Here is a 22,831-nt window from a genome sequence, read left to right as displayed (position 1 = left end):
GTTTTATTAAAGTACCTAAACCTCGGTTTCAGGCAGTATACTCGTTCCATACCGAGGTGCCGTTCCAATATAGATGGAGAGAGCTTCTGCAATGCTGTTCGAATTTAGGGTCAATACCAAGTGGGCTGAGGCGTGAATGGGAATTTCGACTGAGAAGGGAGGCGCGTGATGGTAGTGCAGTTGCACAAACCCGCTGTGCCAGGGGACGTAGTGGTTAGCAAGTCTGCCTAATGAGCAGGAGTCCCAGGTTCGAATCCTGGACTTGGTACAAATTTTCAGTCTTCGCGTCAGTCGTCATATATACATCACAAACCGGATGTTAACGTCAACCAACTGGCGTTGGGTGCTTTCGATCAGATAGCTGTCAGAGACAGCAAAGGACTTGGAAGAGCAGTTGAACGGAATGAACAGTGTCTTGAAAGGAGGGTATAAGATGAACATCAACAAAAGCAAAACGAGGATAATGGAATGTAGTCGAATTAAATCGAGTGATGCTGAGGGAATTAGATTAGGAAATGAGACACTTAAAGTAGTAAAGGTGTTCTGCTATTTGGGGAGCAAAGTAACTGATGATGGTCGAAGTAGAGAGAATATAAAATGTAGACTGGCAATGGCAAGGAAAGCGTTTGTGAAGAAGAGAAATTTGTTACCATCGAATATAGAATTAAGTGTCAGGAAGATGATCCGGAAAGTATTTGTATGGAGTGTAGCCATGTATGGAAGTGAAACATGGACGATAAATAGTTTAGACAAGAAGAGAAGAGAAGCTTTCGAAATGTGGTGCTACAGAAGAATGCTGAATATTAGATGGGTAGATCACATAACTAATGAGGAGGTATTGAGTAGAATTGGGGAGAAGAGAAACTTGTGGCACAACTTGACTAGAAGAAGGGATCGGTTGATAGAACATGTTCTGAGGCATGAACGGGTCACCAATTTAGTATTGGAGGGCAGCGTGGAGGGTAAAAATCATAGGGAGAGACCAAGAGATGAATACACTAAGCAGATTCAGAAGGATGTAGGTTGCAGTAAGTACTAGGAGGTGAAGAAGCTTGCACAGTATAGAGTAGCATGGAGAGCTGCATCAAACCAGTCTCAGGACTGAAGACTACAACAACAACAACAGCGTATAATCTTGACAACAATGTGAAGTACATCATATCATCATCACCTTAGTATCTTCATCATCAACCACTTGTCAGCTTCGATAGCTGAGTGGTCAGCGCGACGGAATGCCATGCTAATGGGCCCGGATTCGATCCCCGGCTGTGTCGGAGATTTTCTCCGCTAAGGGACTACGTATTCTGTTGTCTTCATCATTGTCATTTCATACCCATCGACGCGCAATTCCCGAAGTGGCGTCAACTCAACAGACCTGCACCAGGCGACCTGCCTACCCGACGGGAAGCCCTATCCACACGACATTTCGTTTCATCAGCTACATTACCTTGTAAAAACAAAATTTTGCTGTCAAATTTTACAATGCTGTGGCTGAAGTGTGTCAATTTGGCTGTTGCTGCGAATGTAGGTGACTGGTAAACAATAAAAGTATCATCCCTGTGCCCGCAGGAGGAGGTGAGCCGGCGACCTCCGCAGAAGCGGTTTGTGAGCAGCGAGGAGGCGCTGGTGGAGCAGCTGGGCGGCCTGCACAAGCCGCTCTCCACATAGGCGCTGCCCGCTGCCACACCCCAGCAGCCCGCGGCCTCTGGGCTGGGCTGGTCGCTCCGTCTCCCCGCCGCCACGCAGTCCGCTCCCCCGTCTGTACCTGCGGGGGAAATTTTCGTTTCCATTTAGGTTTCCTGTCCGCAAGCGCGTATGCTCCGACGTGTCACCGAGCGGCCACACTCAACCTGGCGGCTCTGCAGAGTGTCCGAAACAACCCACCAGATCGTGCTTCTCGGAGAAAGACTGAACAACACGGCCTAAAAATGAAGCAGACACGCGATTGACGACACGGAAGCATGTCTAGCGAGGATTACATTGTTTTGCTTTTCTTTTTCTCCATTTTTTCCTGTAATTTGTCCTTCACTTCATATCATTCTGGGTGACCACAGTCACGAGTGTGAAAGCGTTGCAATGGTTGACACTTAAACATGCTGACACGGCAGATAAAATTCATCCATTTCGGTCCGTTGCTATTGCGAGGCAACCATTGTCTCTTTCTTACAACTTTCTGGCAGTCTAGTTATGCACACAATTGAGCGGATACATCCTGCACTTAGTTATGCCACTGCATCTCGATATCCGGACTTCTCTGACAACTGCAGAGAAACTTCTGCCTAATATATATTAACACTATTTTCAAACAATTAAGTGATATCGAGTGTATCTTTGTATTAATAGACGTAATATCAAGGGTTCTCAGGAAGAGATTGTGTTGTTGTAGCTGAACTAATGTGACTGTCTACAGTGCTTGCTCTCGCGAAATAACAGGTGCTCCATGTGAATATACCTCTCTACGGCACGTTAACTTCAGTGTCAGCTTCGCAAAAATGTTTAACGGGAGATCTTCGGCACCAGCTATCTGCTAGCATTAACCCAGAATGATCTGAAGTTTACCAGTTCAAAATAATTAGTGGTACAGAGCTGAAACTCTCTTTAATTTTCTAGTCTGCCCTGCAAAATAGCGCACTCAAAAGGAGTGTCATTCTTCACGAGAAAACGGTTAAAAAAATGTTGTGCGGCAAAGTTGTTTTATCATAATGTCCTACCAAAACCAAATTATATTTCAACATATTTTGATAATTACTGCTAAAATATTCGCAAATATTTTAAATAATACAAAAAACTGATATAATTAAAAGTTCAATACAAACTATTCTGCAGCTCTCTACCATAAAAACTCATAACAATAGAAATTTTTTCACTATTAACTGTTTTACAGGTGCATGCTTAATTTTCCTTCACTCTGATGATAAAACCGTTTAGTCCAAACATATTCTCAGGATACTGAATGAAAACTTAGCAGTTCTTCCTGACGTAGTCTGAAATGTTCTTAGGTATTTAACAAGTTAGAACGACATCTCTCATTCCTGTGATTTCGCAGGAATTCGCTTAAGAAAGAAAGTAATTTTTCCCTTTCATTAGAGCAGCCAGTGAATGTTATAATAGCAGTATTATAGTGCTTTAGACGTGTTCCTAAGTCCAAAGCAAACAGATTCCATTGTTTGTGTTTACTTTTATCGTATGTTAGCATTTCTTGTGGTTCCTGCGAAGTCACATGTTTAGTTACTCTCAAGAGTTTGCAACCACTTTACTGTTAACTGCAGTACATTATGAGAGTTTAAATAATTTTTTGCAATATCTATAACGATAAGATTCTGGACTAATCATTTTAATTACGTTTTACTATGGTTCAGGATGTCTTATGAAGACTGGTACATGCTCAGTAACCTGTTTAGCTACGCCTAAGCTATCTTTATACTTCCATTAACTGTTTCACCATTAATTATTTTCTAGAGATAAATTTCTAAGCCTACAATGTATATTTTAATAGAAGATTTAAGGGTTGTATTGTTGGACGCAGAGTTGCAGCGTCTCTGGATTATCTGTTCCATGCTTGCTAAGTTATCACAATAGAGTGCGAATACAGTTTTCACATAGTAACGTATTTATATAAAAATTGTGTGCAGTTGACTGGTTATTAAGCACAGAAATCTTGACTTTTTTGATTACATGCAGCTTTATTATGAAAATGGCAGTTGACTGATTATTAAGCACAGAAATGTGGAATTTTTCGATTACAAGCAGCTTTATTATGAAAATTGCACCCACTTCAGAGGTGCTAACAGGGAAAAGCAGAATTTGCTTCATATACACTATGACCGGATAACTGCAGACACTTCGTGTATTTCTATCATTTCCATCATTCAAATATACATCATGCTGAAAATTTTGACTTGTAAAAGTCACAGGGTTAATATGTCGTACTTACGATTCCGTTCATTTCCATACTCCCCTTTAAGAGGAAATAGTCAAATGGAGCTACAAATAGCAGCAATATTTCTGTGGTGTAAGCTGAAAGATGAAAAAACAATTAATAGTGTTTTCTTGCACTTCTGACACCTTCTACAACAATCGTAAATTTTCGTTTCCACACAAGTACAGTACAGTCATTTATTGTACATAAGCAACTAAATAGTATCTATTTTTTAATATTTTCCCAAGGTAGGAAATTGTATCAGATTTGTGAAAGACCCTCCTACGTTGCGAAAGCAAATGTTGATTCCATAGTAAGAGCTCTGCGTCCTTCATAAGAGGAACTGGAATAACTATGTTATACTGTATCAAAACTGTCTGAAAAAAAACTTGTTGCAAATTAACTGATGTCAATTAGTCTCTAGATACCAGATTTATCTAGCACAGAAGCTTCGAGTTGTTGCCGGTGTTCACTAGAAAATTAAATTCTGTTCTATCGTAGACACTCGACTGCAGACTCGTTACGGATTCGTTTTATGCTTTTCTTGCTTTACTGCCAGGGAAAACCGCAGGGAGAACAAAGAACTGAATGTTCGCGTAGATTAGGAACATCCTCAGCACCGATGGACAAGATACCTCTTTTCCCGCAATAATCGTGCAACCCGCTTTTCCACGAGCAGTCCGAATGAGACTACAAACAATCGTCTGCGACATTAATCTCTGGTTTCGCTAATCGGGTGCCGTGTTTATTTTCCTCATCGCACAATATACTCCCACTGTTACGATTCTGTGTTACGCATGTGCCTGAGTACGAAGACAAGGGGCGACTCGACGACCAGGGTACAGCGTGTAGCATGGAAGAGCGATGAATGTGACGGAATACCCGTGTATCATAGGATTTCATCGTTTAGAGGAATTAGGGTTAGGTTAATGTCACTACAGTACAGGAGGGAAAAATTACAGGGAAGGAACTTCACGATCTGCGTTATGTGATGGTCAGTGCGCTGCGTCGCTTGGACTGTACAAAAGCTTAGCTTTCATCTGGATTTTGGGACTGCGGAAAACCGAATAAAGTATTGTCTCCCGGTTGAAGCGTTTAGCGCTGATACACAAGCTTTCCGTTCCAGGTGATTAACCTGTTATTATGTTAGAAAGGAAATGGATAGTGTAACACTTGAAGAGAGAAAGAAGTAGAGAGACTGAGGATAATCAAGAAGAAGCAATAGTATTTATTCAGTGTTTTTGAAGAAATGATAGTGGCTAGACTGCGTCTCAAGCCATCGCCAGAATACTATTATTATAGAATATGTGGGCACCTAATGAAGGTCTCAGTAAGCTTCGAATGGTTGATAACTGTTTGCGTGCCCCTTCTGTAACATTTTCAATCCTTAGACATGTCAATCGTAACATACAAATGTTACTGTAGCGGATATCGGTTGAGCAGTGTGTCTTGAAAGTTTGGCAGTATTTTTGTCGTTATATTATTTACACAAAATAGTACATTTTAATACGAGGCTAGTTGCTGGATTTTACAAAAAAAAATCTATTTCGTTTTGTTATGAACTGGTTAGATTTCCTTTTAGAGAATGAGGATTTTGCTCTTGTTACTTCTTTTCGTTCATATGATATAGAGAACAAAATATATAGTTTTGTCCTGCTCCTGGCCCTGTCGACGCAGAAAAATGAAACAAAAAATGTGACAGTGATTCGAGGACCAATGGGAAACACGATCGGGAAAGGTTTCATTACAGTTGAGCTTAACAGTGTATCGAGGCGAGCTATTTCGAGGGCATCCAGGAAACAGGAAGCGAACGACTGAAGAGGCGAGATTAAGGGGGAACAAAGAGCGCCAAAGCAGCACCGCAGGGAGACGCCTCATCTGTTGCTCCTATTTCGTCGGCTTTACGTGCTCCGCAGACGAAACTCGACCGTCTAAAAGCGGCCGCTCGGCTCTGAGAATAGCTAGGCGCGGCGCTCTTTTGAGACAAGTGCCTATGAATTACGTACGGCGCGGAAATTACCGAAAATAGCCGCCACAGAACTGGGAGGGAAGAGGGCCTCTCAACACGCGATCACTGGCGCAGTCAGAATTAGGAGCTATTACAGCGAACCAGCACGTTCTGCTGGGGACTCCCTATCATTTCTCATTAAAGCGACCGGGCTTGCGCTTAACGAATTAACGAATGCATGTTGATATTGCATACCTCTCCTTTCAGGCTACAACTGGAAATAGGGCAGGCCGCATAAATCGATCGAAGGTGCCCTAATTTGGTCATAAATTCATAACAACTGAAGAGACTACGGGGTCATTTGAGGTGATGCTCCTTACAGCAGGCATTAATTAATTTATCCCTATTTTCGTCGAAAGTTAGGAACTTTAATTAATAATTTAAGTAATGTAAAGCCACGTGACCATGTCTGCTTGCAACGCGTCCCCTGATACTACTTTTCTGCCCAGAGGGTGACATTTTTGCAGGTTTAATGCGTATCTGCTTCTGTAGTCAGTCATTGGTACAATACATTACGAAACCAGACTGATAATATACTCATGGGCCCGTATTCCAAAGAAACGTTACGAAAATTTCTCCGATCGTCAAAAGTATCTATGAGACAGTTTCAGTCGAGAAACAGTAGACTGTGTGTAATAAAATGTGGAGGTTAAGCCACGAAATTTTGGCATTGCACTTCAGTATAGAAAATTCGCTGAAATATCTCAGTGATCACACACAGAGATCTAGATAAAATTTTTAATTTTGCTTCTTGCAAACGTATGTCGGATTTTATAAGTTAATAAATGATGGCAACCATTCCCTTTCGATTTGTTGTTCATTTACAGTGCATATCTTGTTCGTAGTAGACAACCATTCATCTTCAGATGCTCATAATGTGCGTTTTTATGTAACTTCTTCCAAGGCCTCGAGCTAGTGGTCATCGCACTTTCGTAGTTCCGCAAAGTTATGCAGGTAAAAGAATGTAGCGCAACGCTTTGCGCGTTTAATGAAACGGTTAACTTCACAGATATAGATGTATGTCTCAGTGTTAAAATCTCTCCTGCTGCTAAACCGGCTTTTCTTTAATAATCTTTAGCATATATGACACTTTAGGAACTGAAACAATGGATGCGATGCCACGAATTCCTAGGCTTACGTTCAGTCTATCTTCAAACAGCTACAAAATCAAGCACGCTCAATAGTTTGCGTCCCCATGAAACCACAGCTACCAGGCAGTTGAGTAATATTTTCTCTTTCGGTCGTGACAGGGGAAAATGACTCGGTAAAAGAAAGATATTTTCCTAAAGTGAGTATCTATTTCGTAGCAATAGAATTGCTTGAAAAAAAGTAAAGATTAACTCTGTATAGAAACTACGAAGCTACACGGATCGCAATTTTTCGTAGCGAGGGGGAGATGTTACATTACGAGGCACTCCGCGGTCTAAACATTCTTGACACTCGTTTATCTAAACTAAATTGAAAATACGCTACAATACTGCCATCATTATGAACTGAAGATCTGATGTTATGCACTGTAGATATGCAACAACAGAAGTGACTGTTTTCGGTAATTATTTTGATGCCTAAAATTACAATTCATGGTCACGGTGTTCTCTGTAAGTCCGAAGTGATTGAAACAGTTTTGCCTGGGCCACAGTTCTCGCAACGGTAGGCGTGGCTCTGTAGGAAACACACAAGGCATCTGTCATTTTCCTGCCTCAATTTAACGACACTCTTTCGCAGATTCCGACTGAAAAAAATACTATGGGCAGTGTCGCCGAGGTGAAAGAGTAGCTGCTCGTTATTCCGGGTACGGGAGTCACGGTAGCATCATCGGCGAGGAAAGATCGACAACGCGACATCGATTCCGCCGGCAGTCGATAGCAGCTATGACGTCAGCGGGCGACAGGTGTCCCGGAGAGCATGATTGTTATGATGGCGGCGGCGGAGGCGGGGACGCGGGCTAAGTTTAGCGCCTCTGACGCAGGAGCACGGCGGGTCGCGCCCTGCAGGGCTTCCCTGAAAGACGGTGGCTGATCCGCGAGTAAAAGCGGGCAGAGGGTGGATCCCTGGGGGGCGAGCAAACGAGTGGGCAGGCTCCGGTGTCTGAGCTGCTGGGCGGGACTACGCGTTAGAAGCAGTACGCTGGGTGGAGGGTTTTATATAGCCAGTGCTCCTTGGTAGTGTCACATCGTCCATTGAATACGACACCAATCAGGCTACGACGCTTCACTGTAGATGCAATACCTTTCACAGTAATGGAAGCGGTTTACCTTCTGTCTAAGTTGGCATTTCTCTTCCACTGATTAGATGAAACGCAAAGATCGTTATAAAGTTATAAATGAAAGAGGACACTTATGCAGATAGGTTCCTTTACAGAAAATGCAAACAAAGTGGACAAGAAATTGTGATTTACAACAGAAAACATAATTTACTCATTCTGTCATTCAAACTGCGATGCTTCCATTCTAAAACAGTCTGAGATTTACAGCGTGATTCAGGTAGCCATGGCAATGGGTTTTATGCAACCACGCCCAAGATTTTCATATTTCCCCACGCACTACATACAAACTATTAGCCCTACAAAAAAAAATGAACAGGATATTTCTGTAGCAAATTTAATTTAGATATATTTTGTACTGGGGTACGTTTTCCCTGGAGGGCACGGTTTTCTAGTTACTCAAAAAAATCACCGATTGAAAGTTTGTTTTGTAGGGTTTTCTTGAATAATTCTAAAACTACAGCCTCCAGCGAAAACTTATTCCACTACATAAATGAATTACATTAAATCTTCTACATGAAGGTCATGTCCTTGTTTTTAGGATTAATAATTTTCGTGTAGCGAGCGAGAGAATATGAAACTCTCGCGCATGTCTTTTGGAGGTCTCGTGAGTTGTGGGTAGGGGTGGCTAAACTAGTAAATGAATAATACCTACTGTACACCATTATGCGCCACACTGCAGAATGTAGGGACTGATCGAAACAACGGAACTGAGGTAGCATACAGTAAGGCATTGGAAGACCATCCTATGAATCATAAAGAGGTACACTATAACCAAGATTTTATGGTCTAGCCTTGATGATGTCATTGAGAGGTGCAAGCCGTTCAGGATAAGAAATCACTTGTGATTGGATTTAATCACAGTCTCTCCCGTTCTCTAAGACTCCCTGTCAACCCACTGGGTGACATTCGTGTCGTTAAACATCACAAGGATCCGATATGTCAGAGGCAACGTAGATGTAATATGGCTGCTGGATTTAGCACGAGAGAGCGTAATTTTATCCGCCCAGTCATAACAGTCTAATTCCGGTACAGATATCAGGTAGGCCAGGCTTCCGTTCTAAGAGAGAAGTAAAATAATTAGCGCTTGGAAAATTTCCAGTAATAACCCTAAAGCGAATAATACAAACATCGCTGTAATTGGCTACAACCACACTCTGCCTGTGCCAGCACACCGGGCTAGACTCATATCGTTAAAGAAGGCAAATGTTGAATGTTCCAGTTAAAAAAGCGCTCTAAGTAATAAGTGGCTACTGGTCATGAATGCAAAAGGAAAGCATGTGCAAACAAGCTACTAGCGATTGATTTAAGGAAGAAAAGGAGAAATTAGGACTCACAGATCGATCTTGGCAGTCCAATTCCAGTTCACGTGTGAGGTAAGCAAGACTCCCGCCTTAGTTCGGTGCCGAAATAGTGTGCGAGAAATTTCCAGAACAGACACTCTATAAAGAGTTTTCCTGCTTTTGGCGAATGGGGAAGGGACGAAAAGAAAGACAAGACAAATGTTGGATATCCTGGAGCTGGACTCGCAGAAACACGTCTCTCCTGACGGTCCCCAAGCACCTCAGGGTTGCTTCGCTCGCCATTAGACTGCATCCTCTCTCCTGCCACGTAGATAAACAGAGACCAGGGGCAGATGGCGGCCGTAGACTGCCGTACTTTGTTTTGGAGCGTCACTCCTGTTTCCGAGTAGAGGTAGCAAGTAGAGGAGATCGCAGTCACTTGTGTACCTGCTTCAGCTTCGCGCATTGTTGTTAATGTGTATGTGTGTGTGTGTGTGTTCAAGATGCCACGTGCGTCAGTGCGTACGAGCGAGTGTGTATGTGTGTGTTTGTGTGTGTGTGTGTGTGTGTGTGTGTAGCACTACTGCCCCCTCCTGGACTCCCTGTGCACAACCCCTAAGCTGTCTTGCTCGACGACGAGTAATCGTAGTAATAGTAGTAGTAATAGTTCAAAAAAATCCTTAAACGTAAATAGGAAACAAAAAAATTTATATGCCTTCAATTAAAATCTCTTTTCCGCAGTGGAGGGGAAAAAGAACCTGAAAAACAAGACAGAACTCTTTGTACATATCCCTGCTTTACAAAGTATTTTATAACAATATTGTATATACTATATTTTCATACATTAAAGACTTTAGTGAGAGAAAACAGGTGTTACAGAATTATTGTAATAGTTGTAAGAAGGTTGATAATAAATGTAATAAACTGTATTATATAAAATGTGCTGTTTGTGTATTTCGTGTGACTTTAATCTATTAAAGTGTCACTACCGTTAGAAATATTAATTTTCTGTATGCATAACAAAACCACACAAATACGCATTTCCCTATCCTTTTTTTCCCAAGTGTACTAGTAATGGACATTCAGGTTGTTCAAATCCAGACCTACTTCGCTGTGATGATAACGAGACTTCAACTGAAGCCATTCCACCGATTCGCATTTACAATTTTGATCCTTATGTAAACGATTTCCTACATCCTAATGTAAACATAAACATGCGAGACGAGTTCTACACCTTGAAACAATAACATCAAATAAATTCTTTTCAAACAACCATGAATCAGCGAGTCTAGGTTAATAATTTTTTATGTATTATGTTGTTATAATCAACATCGAGGAAGACATTTCCTTGTATTAGCTTACCAAGAAAACAAGTAACTGGAAATTTTGTTGTCTTTGTGAAGTCATATGAGTAATACAGATACACAAAGCTTACAAACTTTAAAAAAACAACAAGTTAATTTTGTAGCTAAATAAGCAAGATCAGAAAGTTACAGAAAACTGTGTACTTATCTTCAAGTAACACGTGTAGAACAGAGATGCAAAGCGTATACACATTTTCAGATTTTAAAAATGTAATATAATGTTCTCAAAAAATTATTGTCAGCTGATTCAAAAAAAAAAAAAAAAAAAAACAAAAAAAAAAAAAAAACATCAGGTTTCATTTTACTCATCGCCTCTTCCACATAGTAAAGTTACAGTTTTGCTATAAATGCTAATAAGTAAAAGATAATTCGTGGATAATACCACATAAGCAATAATTTGATTGTTTTCAAATCTCATTTACGAGACATTTTCCATAACAAGATTTGAAAGTAGGTCGTTTCACAGAAAATACTGCTTGGACAATAAAACGTTTTCTGCGAGTCAAACCTTCTTTAAAAGACGTTACACGATGTATGCAGTCATGCACGACAATGTACCTTCTGAAGAGGCTATTCATCTCGCACCACTTAGCTCACCATCACTGTCATTCCACCAGATCAGCTAATACTTCTCTTGTAGAGATTACACTTCTTAATCCTAACCTTCTCTATAAGTTGTTTCGAATATTCTAGTTTTGTTTGTCACTACTGGATTTTCCAGTAGACTAATTCTTTCAGGGCCAAGTTAATAATACTATAATGCCGTAGCCGATATTCGACTAACATGCTCCTTTTTCGCTGAGGAACTTCTACAGATTTGTTTCTTTATTTTGTGTTTTCAGTTCTTCCTCATTTTGTACTTTACATTTTGCCGTAACTTTCTTCGATTGCAACATTTCAAATACTGCAATATTTTTTTCCTTCCAGGTTTTCTGTGCACCACTTTTCACTTTCGTGCGGTATTGTACACCACACATACACTCTCAGTAACTTCTTCCCCATTTGCATATCAGCACTTGATACCAGTAGAAGACTTCTACTGAAAAAATACACTCATATTCAGAAAAAAAACAGAACAGCTTGAACGACTAGAGATAGCCACAGGACAAGTACGTAAGTATGTTCTGCAGGAATGATTAGCATTTGAATCATGTCGGCTCTCAGGTTCAAGGTCAACATCTATATCACGGCGCTACACCACTTACAGGTGAAATGTGCCTGCGGCCTATAAACCGAAGGTGTGACTTGAGCAGGCGCGCAGGTTGCCTCACAGATGTATGCACGAATCGCACTGTCAAAACAGTGTCTGAAAGAGGGCGCATTATCGGGATGAGAGAACGTGATACATCCATCCGGGAAACTGCTGCTCGTGTGGGATGAAGAGTTTCGGCAGTTCAACGGGTGTGTGCAGAATGGTTCACGGAAGGCCGTAGAATACGACGAGATGGGTCAGGTCGCAACACCCAGACCACCCCCCGAGAAGATCAACACCTCATCCGAACGGTATTGCAGGACAGATCTGCGTCCTCCTCCGCCCTGGAGCAACAATGGAACAGTGTAACACATCGTACACTATCAGGGTTGACAGTCCGTCGCAATTTATTATGGCAAGGGCTGTGTACGCGTCGTCCACTTCTCCGCCTATCTTTCACGAATGTGCAGAAACATGCTAGACGCAGTGGTGTGTGAAACAACGTCACAGTGAACAGGAATGGGATCAGACAGTGCTTTCGGACGCATTCAGGTTCTCTTTATTCGAAAACGGTTGCCACATTTTGGTTTGCCGCAGACAGGGTGAGCGGTATCGCAGTGACTCTATTCGCCCAAGACATATTGCGCCAACACAAGGCCCTATGATGCTATTGGGTACAACCATAAATCACAATTAGAGCATGTTCACGGAACTGTGATCAGTGTGACCTAAAAGGCATCTTGCGACCAGTTGCCATGCCCTTTCTACACAACAACCCAGACGCGACTTTCCAGCAAGAACACGTGCCTTCTTGGTGTCATGGGATGTGCCAGATCACCACACTTGTCGCCAATCTAAAGTGTGTGAGAAATGGTGAAACGACGGGTGCAGAGCTGTGACCCAGTGCCAACCACTGCAGACGAATTTCGAAAGCAGGTGAATGCATCAGGACGCCATCCGTGACTTATACGCGTCGATGCCATCACACAAGCAACAAGTCTTCTGGGCAATGGAGGACCATGTGCCGGCTACGCAACAGGACACATGTTGAACCGAGCTGACTGAAATGCTAATTATTTCTGCATTACATGCTAATGTACAAAGCCTGTAAATTTGAACGCCCTATCGCTAGTCGTTCAAGGCGTTCTGTTCTTTCTGAACACGAGTGTATTTTTTCATCATATTAATCTAATTCCAATATCTTCCTTTGTAAGCCGGCTTCCCATTTAATAAATATAATTACTAATCAGTTTTGTAACTGTATCTGACTTCGATAATAAAAATGAAATTAAAAGAGTACGCCACACCTTATACAGGATGAATCAGGAGAAAAGCTATATGCTTTGAGAGGTCACAGTATTAATGGTTCTGAACAAAAAACGTCATATGCACATAAAACCTTTGCTTCAGAGTTTCCGAGGAAACCAATAAAAACAATGGAAGGTAACAGTAAGTGAAACGATGTGATTTAATTTTCTCTTTTTTTTTGGTACATTTCCTCGCAAAACATGTTCAAATAGTTCACCGTCAACTACAGTGCATTTTGTAGTTTGTAAACAGCTGCTATACAGGGTGATTCAAAAAGAATACCACAACTTTAAAAATGTGTATTTAATGAAAGAAACATAATATAACCTTCTGTTATACATCATTGCAAAGAGTATTTAAAAAGGTTTTCTTCACTCAAAAACAAGTTCAGAGATGTTCAATATGGCCCCCTCCAGACACACGAGCAATATCAACCCGATTCTCCAACTCGTTCCACACTCTCTGTAGCATATCAGGCGTAACAGTTTGGATAGCTGCTGTTATTTCTCGTTTCAAATCATCAATGGTGACTGGGAGAGGTGGCCGAAACACCATATCCTTAACATACCCCCACAAGAAAAAATCGCAGGGGGTAAGATCAGGGCTTCTTGGAGGCCAGTGATGACGTGCTCTGTCACGGGCTGCCTGGCGGCCGATCCATCGCCTCGAGTAGTTGACGTTCAGGTAGTTACGGACAGATAATTGCCAATGTGGTGGCGCTCCATCCTGCTGAAATATGAATTGTTGTGCTTCTTGTTCGAGCTGAGGGAACAGCCAATTCTCTAACATCTCCAGAAACTGTAGTCCAGTTGCAGTAGCACCTTCGAAGAAAAAGGGACCAAAAACTTTATTGGCTGAAATGGCGAACAAATGTACAACTAAATGAAACTTTATAGCTCCCTTAATTCGCCGACAGATAGTGCTTAGCTCTGCCGTTTGTCCTAAAGTTGTGGTATTCTTTTTGAATCACCCTGTATTTCTGATCTAAACTTTACTCTAACACACGTATATAAAATACGAGCGCAAGTGATGTGCGCTTTAAAATGGTCATTAAAGAGAACACTACTCAGCCTAGTGTCGCTTCGCTTGAATTCGCATATGCCCTGTTATACATGCATATGCTGGTGAAGAAGGGCATGCAACTGACGCCCATGATTTTCAAATAGGTATGTGTCGGATACGTTTAAGAAGAGGGGATATGCTCATCTGAAGATTTTTGTTGAGAATCACCAATACTATCACCTCACACAGCATGTTCCTTTCCCCCCTGACCCGGTATCAATCACGCAGCTTGATGAAAGACAGACATAGTGTGAGCAACTGAACATCAACGAATAGGAAAGTCACACGTTAAGCTCCTACCGAAGGTCCTAGGTATGTGCCGTAATGACTTACCAGTAGCCGACCACTGTGCAATGGTGCTGGAGAGCTGTCTCTGTAATTGCCATAGACAAATATACAAAGTAAACAACTGCTGACGATACGTCTAGATATTGTGTGGATAAGGTGCACTTCTGAAGAGTTGAAAATGGATGGTGTTGTGTAATACTGGACACAAGGACGTAACGCTTTCTGAAATTTAGTTCATGGAACATGAACACTTTATAGCTTCAACCCCAACGCTTCTTCAGTGAAGAAACGTCCTTGAAAATTACGTTCACAGCCTGAGTCATAAATAAGGAGAAATAATTTGGGAACTGAAATCCTTCAGATTCACACATGTGAACAAGAACTGGCGGCAAAAAAGCGCACCTAAAAATGTGCATATGTATTTAATAAATGATTTGGAAACCTGAAAATGAGGAACAACATCTGCAATTAAATCGTATAGCTATTTTCAAAATCAAGTTCGCGTTAAACACAGGACACTTTACATCATAAAAAGACGTGCACGTGAGTTAAAAGCAGAAACAATCACAAGGACTCGAACACGTATCCACGGCTCCATGAACAGCATCAAATGAGTTACATTGATGGGCAGAGTGAGTTGACTACACAATCCGTCAGACTGAATAATAAGATCACAACTCTGTAACCAGCTATAAGCGCAACGAATTCACAAGGACAAGGATATTTTCTAAAACTTCGAGCGCTTGGATACACGCTCGCCTTCGCAATTCATAGAAAGTTTTGAAACGAAATTAGTGAAAATTTAGCCTTGGGATACGAACGACACATTAATGAATAGATAGCAAAATCTTCCTAGTGAGCAACCACGTCCAGTAACCACAGACAAATGAAACGTTATATCCAATAACAGTAAATAGTCCGTGTCGCATCTTACTCCATGTTATTCATAGTAACTCATAAATTATGTGTTATGCATTATTTTATTACCATTATTCGATTTCCAATGGTATATCACATACCAATTTAAATTCGACATGTATCGTAAATGTTAAAAGGGTTCAGTAATCCAGGGGTAACCGACGGCAACTGGAAGGCTCAAAGCACCACGAGCCATCGCAGGTGACCAACTTTTCTCCACAACATTTAACAGAAACAAATTCAAAGAATCTCTGGTGTATAAGTCGGTACTGGTTACAGAGACTTCTTTACAAGCTATCAGCGAAGATAAGATCATGACTTACTGAATTAATATCATTCGTACATTGAAAGTGGTCATTTAACAGACAGCTCTCATTTTTTTTTTAGGCAATGTTATGGAATCTTCCTTCCTAAGTAGGAGAGATCTTTTCCCTGTGCCACTCCTGTGCTGTTAAAACATTCAAACAAGAAGTTCTTCTCCTTTCTGGCACTCTCCATCACCTTCATGTTTGATTTGCCTTTCAGTTGACTGAAGATATGTGTAACAACAGCTCCACCAGCAATTAATTCAGAATAATTATAGGCAGCCAAATACATGGATCTTTCTAAGACAGAAGAAATAAAAAAAATGTAAAGAAAAGACAGAAAAATTCTAAGAAAAATACTGGGCCCAATCACGTAAAATGGTGAAACAGCAACAGAAGTGATGAAAATCTGCACGAGAAAACTGAAAATTCAAATGTAACAATGCAAAAACACTGAATGATTTTTGACGACCATATCGTTCCGAAGTATGGAAACAAGATATGCAAGAGACATTTTTAACATGTAAATCGGAGAAAATCTCCCTACAAATGGCTCCAAAAAATCTATAGTGATCTGACAGAGATGAAGATTGAACAGCACGAAATTCTTTAGAATGATACACTTCAAATAACTGTGCCAGCTTCCAGTCTTCAGAGAAAACGAAGAAATGAAAGAGTAGCAAGGTCGCAGGTTCGAATCCTGCCTCGGGCATGGATGTGTGTGATGTCCATAGGTTAGTTAGGTTTAAGTAGTTCTAAGTTGTAGGGGACTGATGACCTCAGCAGTTAAGTCCGCTAGTGCTCAGAGCCGTTTGAACCATTTGTTTGGTAAGAAGGTCGGAACCAATAGTACTTTCATTGAATGAATGACTACTGCAAAAACCGGAAATAAAAATAGTAGTAATTATTGGATTGTCCACTTGGAGGCCCAAGTCGTACCCAAAAGTGGAGCAAAGTAACACAAAATAAGCAAATGATAATAACACAAAAACTGACAGCAAGAACGAAGAAACACTGTTGCTATTGAGAAATTTCTCTTTTGCGTCTGTCTACACAATTATTCTGTCATCGCTGGTATTGTTTTTCTGGTAGGCTACATTTAATTATAATTTTTGTCCATTTCGACACTGCGAGAAATAATTACTGCTGTGACAGGTTTATGACGTTTGTGCCTGCCTGTCTGTTAACGTTAAGATCCTTTTAAATGGGGTGTTGCGCTACGTGCTGAAATATTCGGAAAGGGCTCGATTTTATTTTTTTTTTTTTTTTTTTTTTTTTTTAGAATATGATTGTAAAAAAGCGGGGAAGATGTAAGGTGAAATTACATGTTGACAAATCCTTAAGTTCTCTTGAACAACACCGGGGTGGCATTAAGATGAACACTATCATCAGTCGGAGGGTTATCATCAAACGTACGACGTGCAGTATCACCACGAAATATTACGAAGAGATTCACGACTAATTTACGCCACTGAGGGACAGCCTGACGTTACATAATTATGCACCACACTTTTTTCTTTACGAGCAATTTGTAGTGATATTCACTACCGGGTATCGAGGCAACTATCTTCAATATGCTTTCCAAAGCACTAACGTTGCTACGCAGGGAGACGATACTTTTGTACACACAGAGAAAGGCTTTGATGATGTCAAGTGTCAAGTGGAAAAAAGATGCTCGAAATTAAATAAATAAAGCTAGAGGAGAGAAATGTAACAGTTAATACAAATTACCCAACGAAAGAACTCATATTCTAAAAGTTTGCCATGCTTGCTAAAATGGATAGGAAAGACAAGCTAGAGTGGAAATAATCCGGAATGAAAATGGGTAGCAATCCAGCAGAAATATTGCTTCTCTAGTTAAATGCGGGAAAGATTCAGAATTAATATCCGGGTGAAGCAGCCGTATAAATTAGATAAACATAATACACAGTACCAGAAATAAAAATAATAATGTCCCAAGTATCAAAATTATAGAGAAACATGCAGGACAGGTGGAAAACTTATGCTGTGTTGAAAGTGAGTTACACACGATGAAAAATCAACGTTGTGATAACAATAAGTAACAGAGAGCCTAAACTGCGGCTAAAACCGAAGACCTAACTGTGCAGTTCAAAAAAGACAAATTAAGCAGTTATGTGGATCAATCACTATTATTTTCTACTGCGACGCTTTTGGGGCCCTACACAATCACCTTGTCTTTGTAGGATGAAACCAGCTGTCTGTTTTGAGTTACATTCCTCATTATTTAACAGCATTTTAAGTAGCAAAAAGATAAAAATTTTAAAGAAATTATTTATATTTGTTGTTGTTGAAAGCTACTAATATCTCAACCACAGCAACTTTAGCGCTAAGTCTTCTTACAGTAAATAAATCATGTTTCATCATCTTACAACTGAATGTAAAACATTTTGTTCTTATCTTTCAAGCACATTATAAAAAGATCACACGGCCATACACAGATAAGCCAAAACATCCAAAATGAGATTTTCACTCTGCAGCGGAGTGTGCGCTGATATGAAACTTCCTGGCAGATAAAAACTGTATGCCGGGCCGAGACTCGAACTCGGGACGTTTGCCTCTCGCGGGCAAGTGCTCTACCAACTTTTTTTCTTCTTTTTATAATAATTATATGTATAAAAACTAAATGCTTCCCAGTCGACTTTGTTTTTCTGATTAAAAACCCAATGTTTTCCCTCATACAATTTACAATGAAAAATGGAAAACCCACGGCCATGAATTGTGTTGTTGGACAAAAAGAAAATAATTTTTATTCAATAATGTAACTAATTTGTTAAAGATAATGTAGGTATGCGAAACTTTCTGAATAATTGGTGGAATAACAAAAGGAAATGAAATAGATGAAAAAAAAGTGCTGGACTCCGAGCCCTAAACATCCTTTTTTTTTTACAGACGCTCTGTCCATCCTTTTTTTCCAGCAATCCAATTTTTTAACCACTTTCATTTTTTTATTTTTTATTTATTTCTTTATTTTTATTTTTTATTTTTAGGATGGTCAGGGCGTAGTACACGCCGCACTAGCAGTGGGGTCTCTTCACGGCACTGCCAGTGCGTCGAGGCCCAAACCCCTTCCACCCCTTTTTTCATGTTCCATGTTGGGTCATAGCACTAAGTGTGCAGAAATCTTAACACAAAATTCCCATTCTCCGGTGTAAGAAAGACAAAGAAACCTTTTCTCTGAGTAGAAATTGAACACTGATAAAAACTTAACAATTCTTCTTGGATTACACAAATACTTGGGAAGTCGAACACGAGTAATTCTGAACAAAATGTTTTGAAAAAAAAAACTTTTCGTGTAACATAGAAGTTCCGGAAGCAAGGTAATAATAAATAATAATAAGAAACCAAGTGACTTTTAATTTTCTTCTGTTCGTTCTCGTTCAAGGTGTTGTAGTGGTTCCACATATTTAACCAACACCCATTCTTTCAAAAATGATCTTCAGCATGTTGCCGTAGTGCAGAAACAAAACTGAAACGAAATTCCCAAATTGTGACTGGAAAGCTGTTGCGATACTTGATGATTTTTGCATATTCACACTTCATGTAAACGCGGAATTCTATCTCGTTGTCCGACCCAAGTTTGTGGATGACATAACTAACAGATTTTCCCAGTAACCAGCTAATGGGGTAGGTTTTTAATTTCGGAAAGTATGTCATGTCTCGTCTCAGGAGGAGCGATGGGGTTATACATTCCGTAGAGGACCTGGTGAGAAAGGCGATTTGTTGCCTGATCCAATTCCAGTTATGCACATTGCCACCACAAGTGAATCTGTGGATGAGTGTATCCAGCAGATTGCATTTTCCACAAAGGTGTGTCTGGTTTAAACCGATCCCATATAGTCTCTCGTTGGTGCTGATGACATTGTTAACTGTTTTGTACCATGCGGAAATAGCGTCTGTAGGTAGCCCGGCATAGTTGATGTTCCGCCATACAGCTTTCCAGTCACAATTTGGGAATTTCGTTTCAGTTTTGTTTCTGCCCTCATTTAACTTCCTTTCAAGTATGATGTCGCTCGCTGTGATACATGTGTTGCTTCTGATTTCGTCACTAAGATAACTTGCTTCGAGGAAAAAGTTCCTTACATACTGCAGTCGGGCATCAATACTTCGCACACCAATCGGTGCTTGCAGGCTATGGGATGTCACAGCCTCAAAGAGCTTTGCGGTTATACATTGTGGAAGTTCTCTAAGTATATGGAAAGTCCGTTTCAGTAACATAGAGCTACCAAAGCACGACTCACACCCCGTCCTCACAGCTTTACTTCCGCCAGTGCCTCGTGTCCTACCTTCCAAACTTCACAGAAGCCCTCCTGTGAAACTTGCAGGACTAGCACTCCTGAAAGAAAGGATATAGCGGAGACATGGCTTAGCCACAGCCTATGGGATGTTTCCAGAATGAGATTTCCACTCTGCAGCAGAGAGTGCGCTGATATGAAACTTCCTGGCAGATTAAAACTGTGTGCTGGACCGAGACTCGAACTCGGGACCTTTGCCTTTCGCTGGAGAGCTTCTGCAAACTTTGGAAGGTAGGAAACGAGGTAACTGGCGGTAGTAAAGCTGTTAGGACGGGGCGTGAGTCGTGTTTGGTTAGCTCAGTTGGTACAGTACTTCCCCGCGATAGGCAAAGTTCCCGAGTTGGAGTCTCGGTCCGGCACACAAATTCAATCTGCCAGGATGTTTCAAGCCAAATCATTATCACCACGGCCCACCGCGACGTAGGATGCCACCTGGGGGCGCTGTGGGCACGTGGCGCGGTAACAAAACTGTCAGCGGAGCAGACACGGACGGGGAATCCCGCTAGCGAAGATATGAGCTGCAAATGAAGAAATCCATTGAGATAAGTGATATTGACAAAGATTATTATCACGCAGACCCTGTGAACAAATAACTCGAGAACAGCGAAGTTCGTCGAATGTTCACGTGCTACTATCATGAGCATCTACTGAAAGAAGTAGAACAGTGAAACTAACACTAGGCAATAAACGATTGGACTCCACGACTCTTCACAGAACGTGGGGTTCGAGAACTTTTCTACTCTATAAAGTAGGATAGATGGTGATCTGTGGAGTTTCTGCCGAGAGAGCACAATACTGGTACACGCACAAGTGTTTCGGAGATATCGGTTTATCGTACATTATTGAACACGTAATTCCGCAGCAGACCACCCCTACGAGTTCACATGTTGAGCCAACGACATCGTCGATTACTATTGCAGTGGCCAATGGACCACCGTGATTCGACCGTCGATCAGTGTAAACGTGTCGGCTCTTCGGGTGAATCACATTTTTGCTACACTAGGTCCCTGGTCGTCTCTACAAACGCCTCATCGAGGTGAATGGCAGGTCATAACGTGCAGCACCCCACGGACTGGTGGGAGCAGTATTATGCTGTGGGAGACATTCTATAACGCTTGCATGAGATCTGTGGTAGTAATCAGAGAAACGCTGACATCTGTGGACCACCTGCAGCCCTTCATGCTTGATATCTTCCCCGGCGGCGACGTCATCTTTCAGCCGTATAGTTGTCCGTGTCTCGGAACCAGAACGGTTCTTCAGTGTTTTGAGGTGCGTTATAATTAAATCACTTTGATGTGTCGTCGACCAAATTCGCCTATGGAACCCATCTCGGTTGCTATCAAGCGCCATCAACGCGTACGCAGATCTGCGGCTCGTTATCAACGTGAATAACATGACTTGTACGTAGACATCTAATGCGTCATACCCCCCACAAACCTACCAACAATCTGTCGGATTCCTGATACGCAGAATCATTGATTAATTTCGTTCCAAAGAAGGACAAACAATCTATTAAGCAGGTGGTCATTATGTTCGGCATATGTTAGAGCGTCGAGGGGCACGTGTGTTTTTCTTCGATCAATGTTTCTAGCACTGGTGTCAAAGGAGATATTCAAACAAGTATGTTTTTTAAATTTAACTGCATTCGATAGGTCTTGAGAAGACAATTACAGTGATATAGCGTTTGTTAATGTGGACACTGAAAACAGTAGATAGGTGTAGGGCAATCTATCCGAATTGCCAATGTCCGAGTAGCCAAGGAAGTCCACAAACTATTAAGACGCTAGTGCAAACAGACTGCTTGAACATCAAAAACAAGAGAAGAAAGAAAACTGCAACTGGCAGAGAAAAAGAAGAAGTAGTTCTGGCTAGGAAGCTAATGAAACCGCACAGTCGTACGAAACATACTGCCTAGGAATGTGGACTCAGTCAGACGAGTGTCATTCACACTCTGTCCCGAAAGAATGTCCATCCTTTTTATCTGTCACTGAATCAGGCACACGGGGACAGTGATTTCGAACGTCGTACAGAATTTTGCCGGTTCGCCCTTCAGCAACTGAAAGACGACCCTAGGTTTTGCCTGCGTTTGCTCTTTACCGATGAAGCAACGTTAAATAACAACGCTATTGTAAATTTGAATAACATGCGCTACCGCGCAGCCGAAAATCCACACTCGTTTCGCCAGGTGCAACATCAACGGTCGTGGAGCGTAAAGGTATGGTGCGGCATCATTGGAAATTACATGGTGGTACCTTATTTCAATTCATGCTTTCTAAATGGACATTCGTACGCACACTTCCTGACGAACATTCCGTCGGTCCTTCTAGAAGAGGTATCACTGGACATGTGGCTGCAACATGACGGTTTTCCAACTCACTCGTCCCGTTTTCCAACGCGAACACTGAATGAGGAATTTCCTGGATGTTCGATAGGCCTAAATTCTGTTGTCAAATGGCCTGAGAGATCTCCCTATATGACTCCTCTTGGTTTCTTTCTTTGGGGAGCACTCAAAGACACAGTCCATGACGAAGCCCTAACTACGCCAACGCATGCTCTTTATCATCAATAAATGTAATTTGTTTGTCGTTCTTTCGAACGGCGATTGGAA

At 41.3% G+C, this 22,831-nt stretch overlaps 1 protein-coding gene across 1 annotated transcript in view; it reads left to right on the top strand.

The window, feature by feature from the left end:
* Window positions 1-1,844, top strand: part of LOC126416362 (uncharacterized) — a 42,026-nt gene extending 40,182 nt beyond the window's left edge. The window contains exon 4 of the mRNA XM_050084042.1: window positions 1,570-1,844. Within this exon, the coding sequence (XP_049939999.1) occupies window positions 1,570-1,668 (99 nt within the window). The 3' untranslated portion in view covers window positions 1,669-1,844. The remainder of the gene's footprint in view (window positions 1-1,569) is intronic.
* The last annotated feature ends 20,987 nt before the right edge of the window (window positions 1,845-22,831 follow it).

This window comes from Schistocerca serialis, chromosome 8 (genome assembly GCF_023864345.2).
Source record: "Schistocerca serialis cubense isolate TAMUIC-IGC-003099 chromosome 8, iqSchSeri2.2, whole genome shotgun sequence".
NCBI classification, from domain to species: domain Eukaryota; kingdom Metazoa; phylum Arthropoda; class Insecta; order Orthoptera; family Acrididae; genus Schistocerca; species Schistocerca serialis.
Note: the sequence above shows the minus strand (reverse complement) of the source record. Positions and strands in the feature narration are given on the sequence as shown.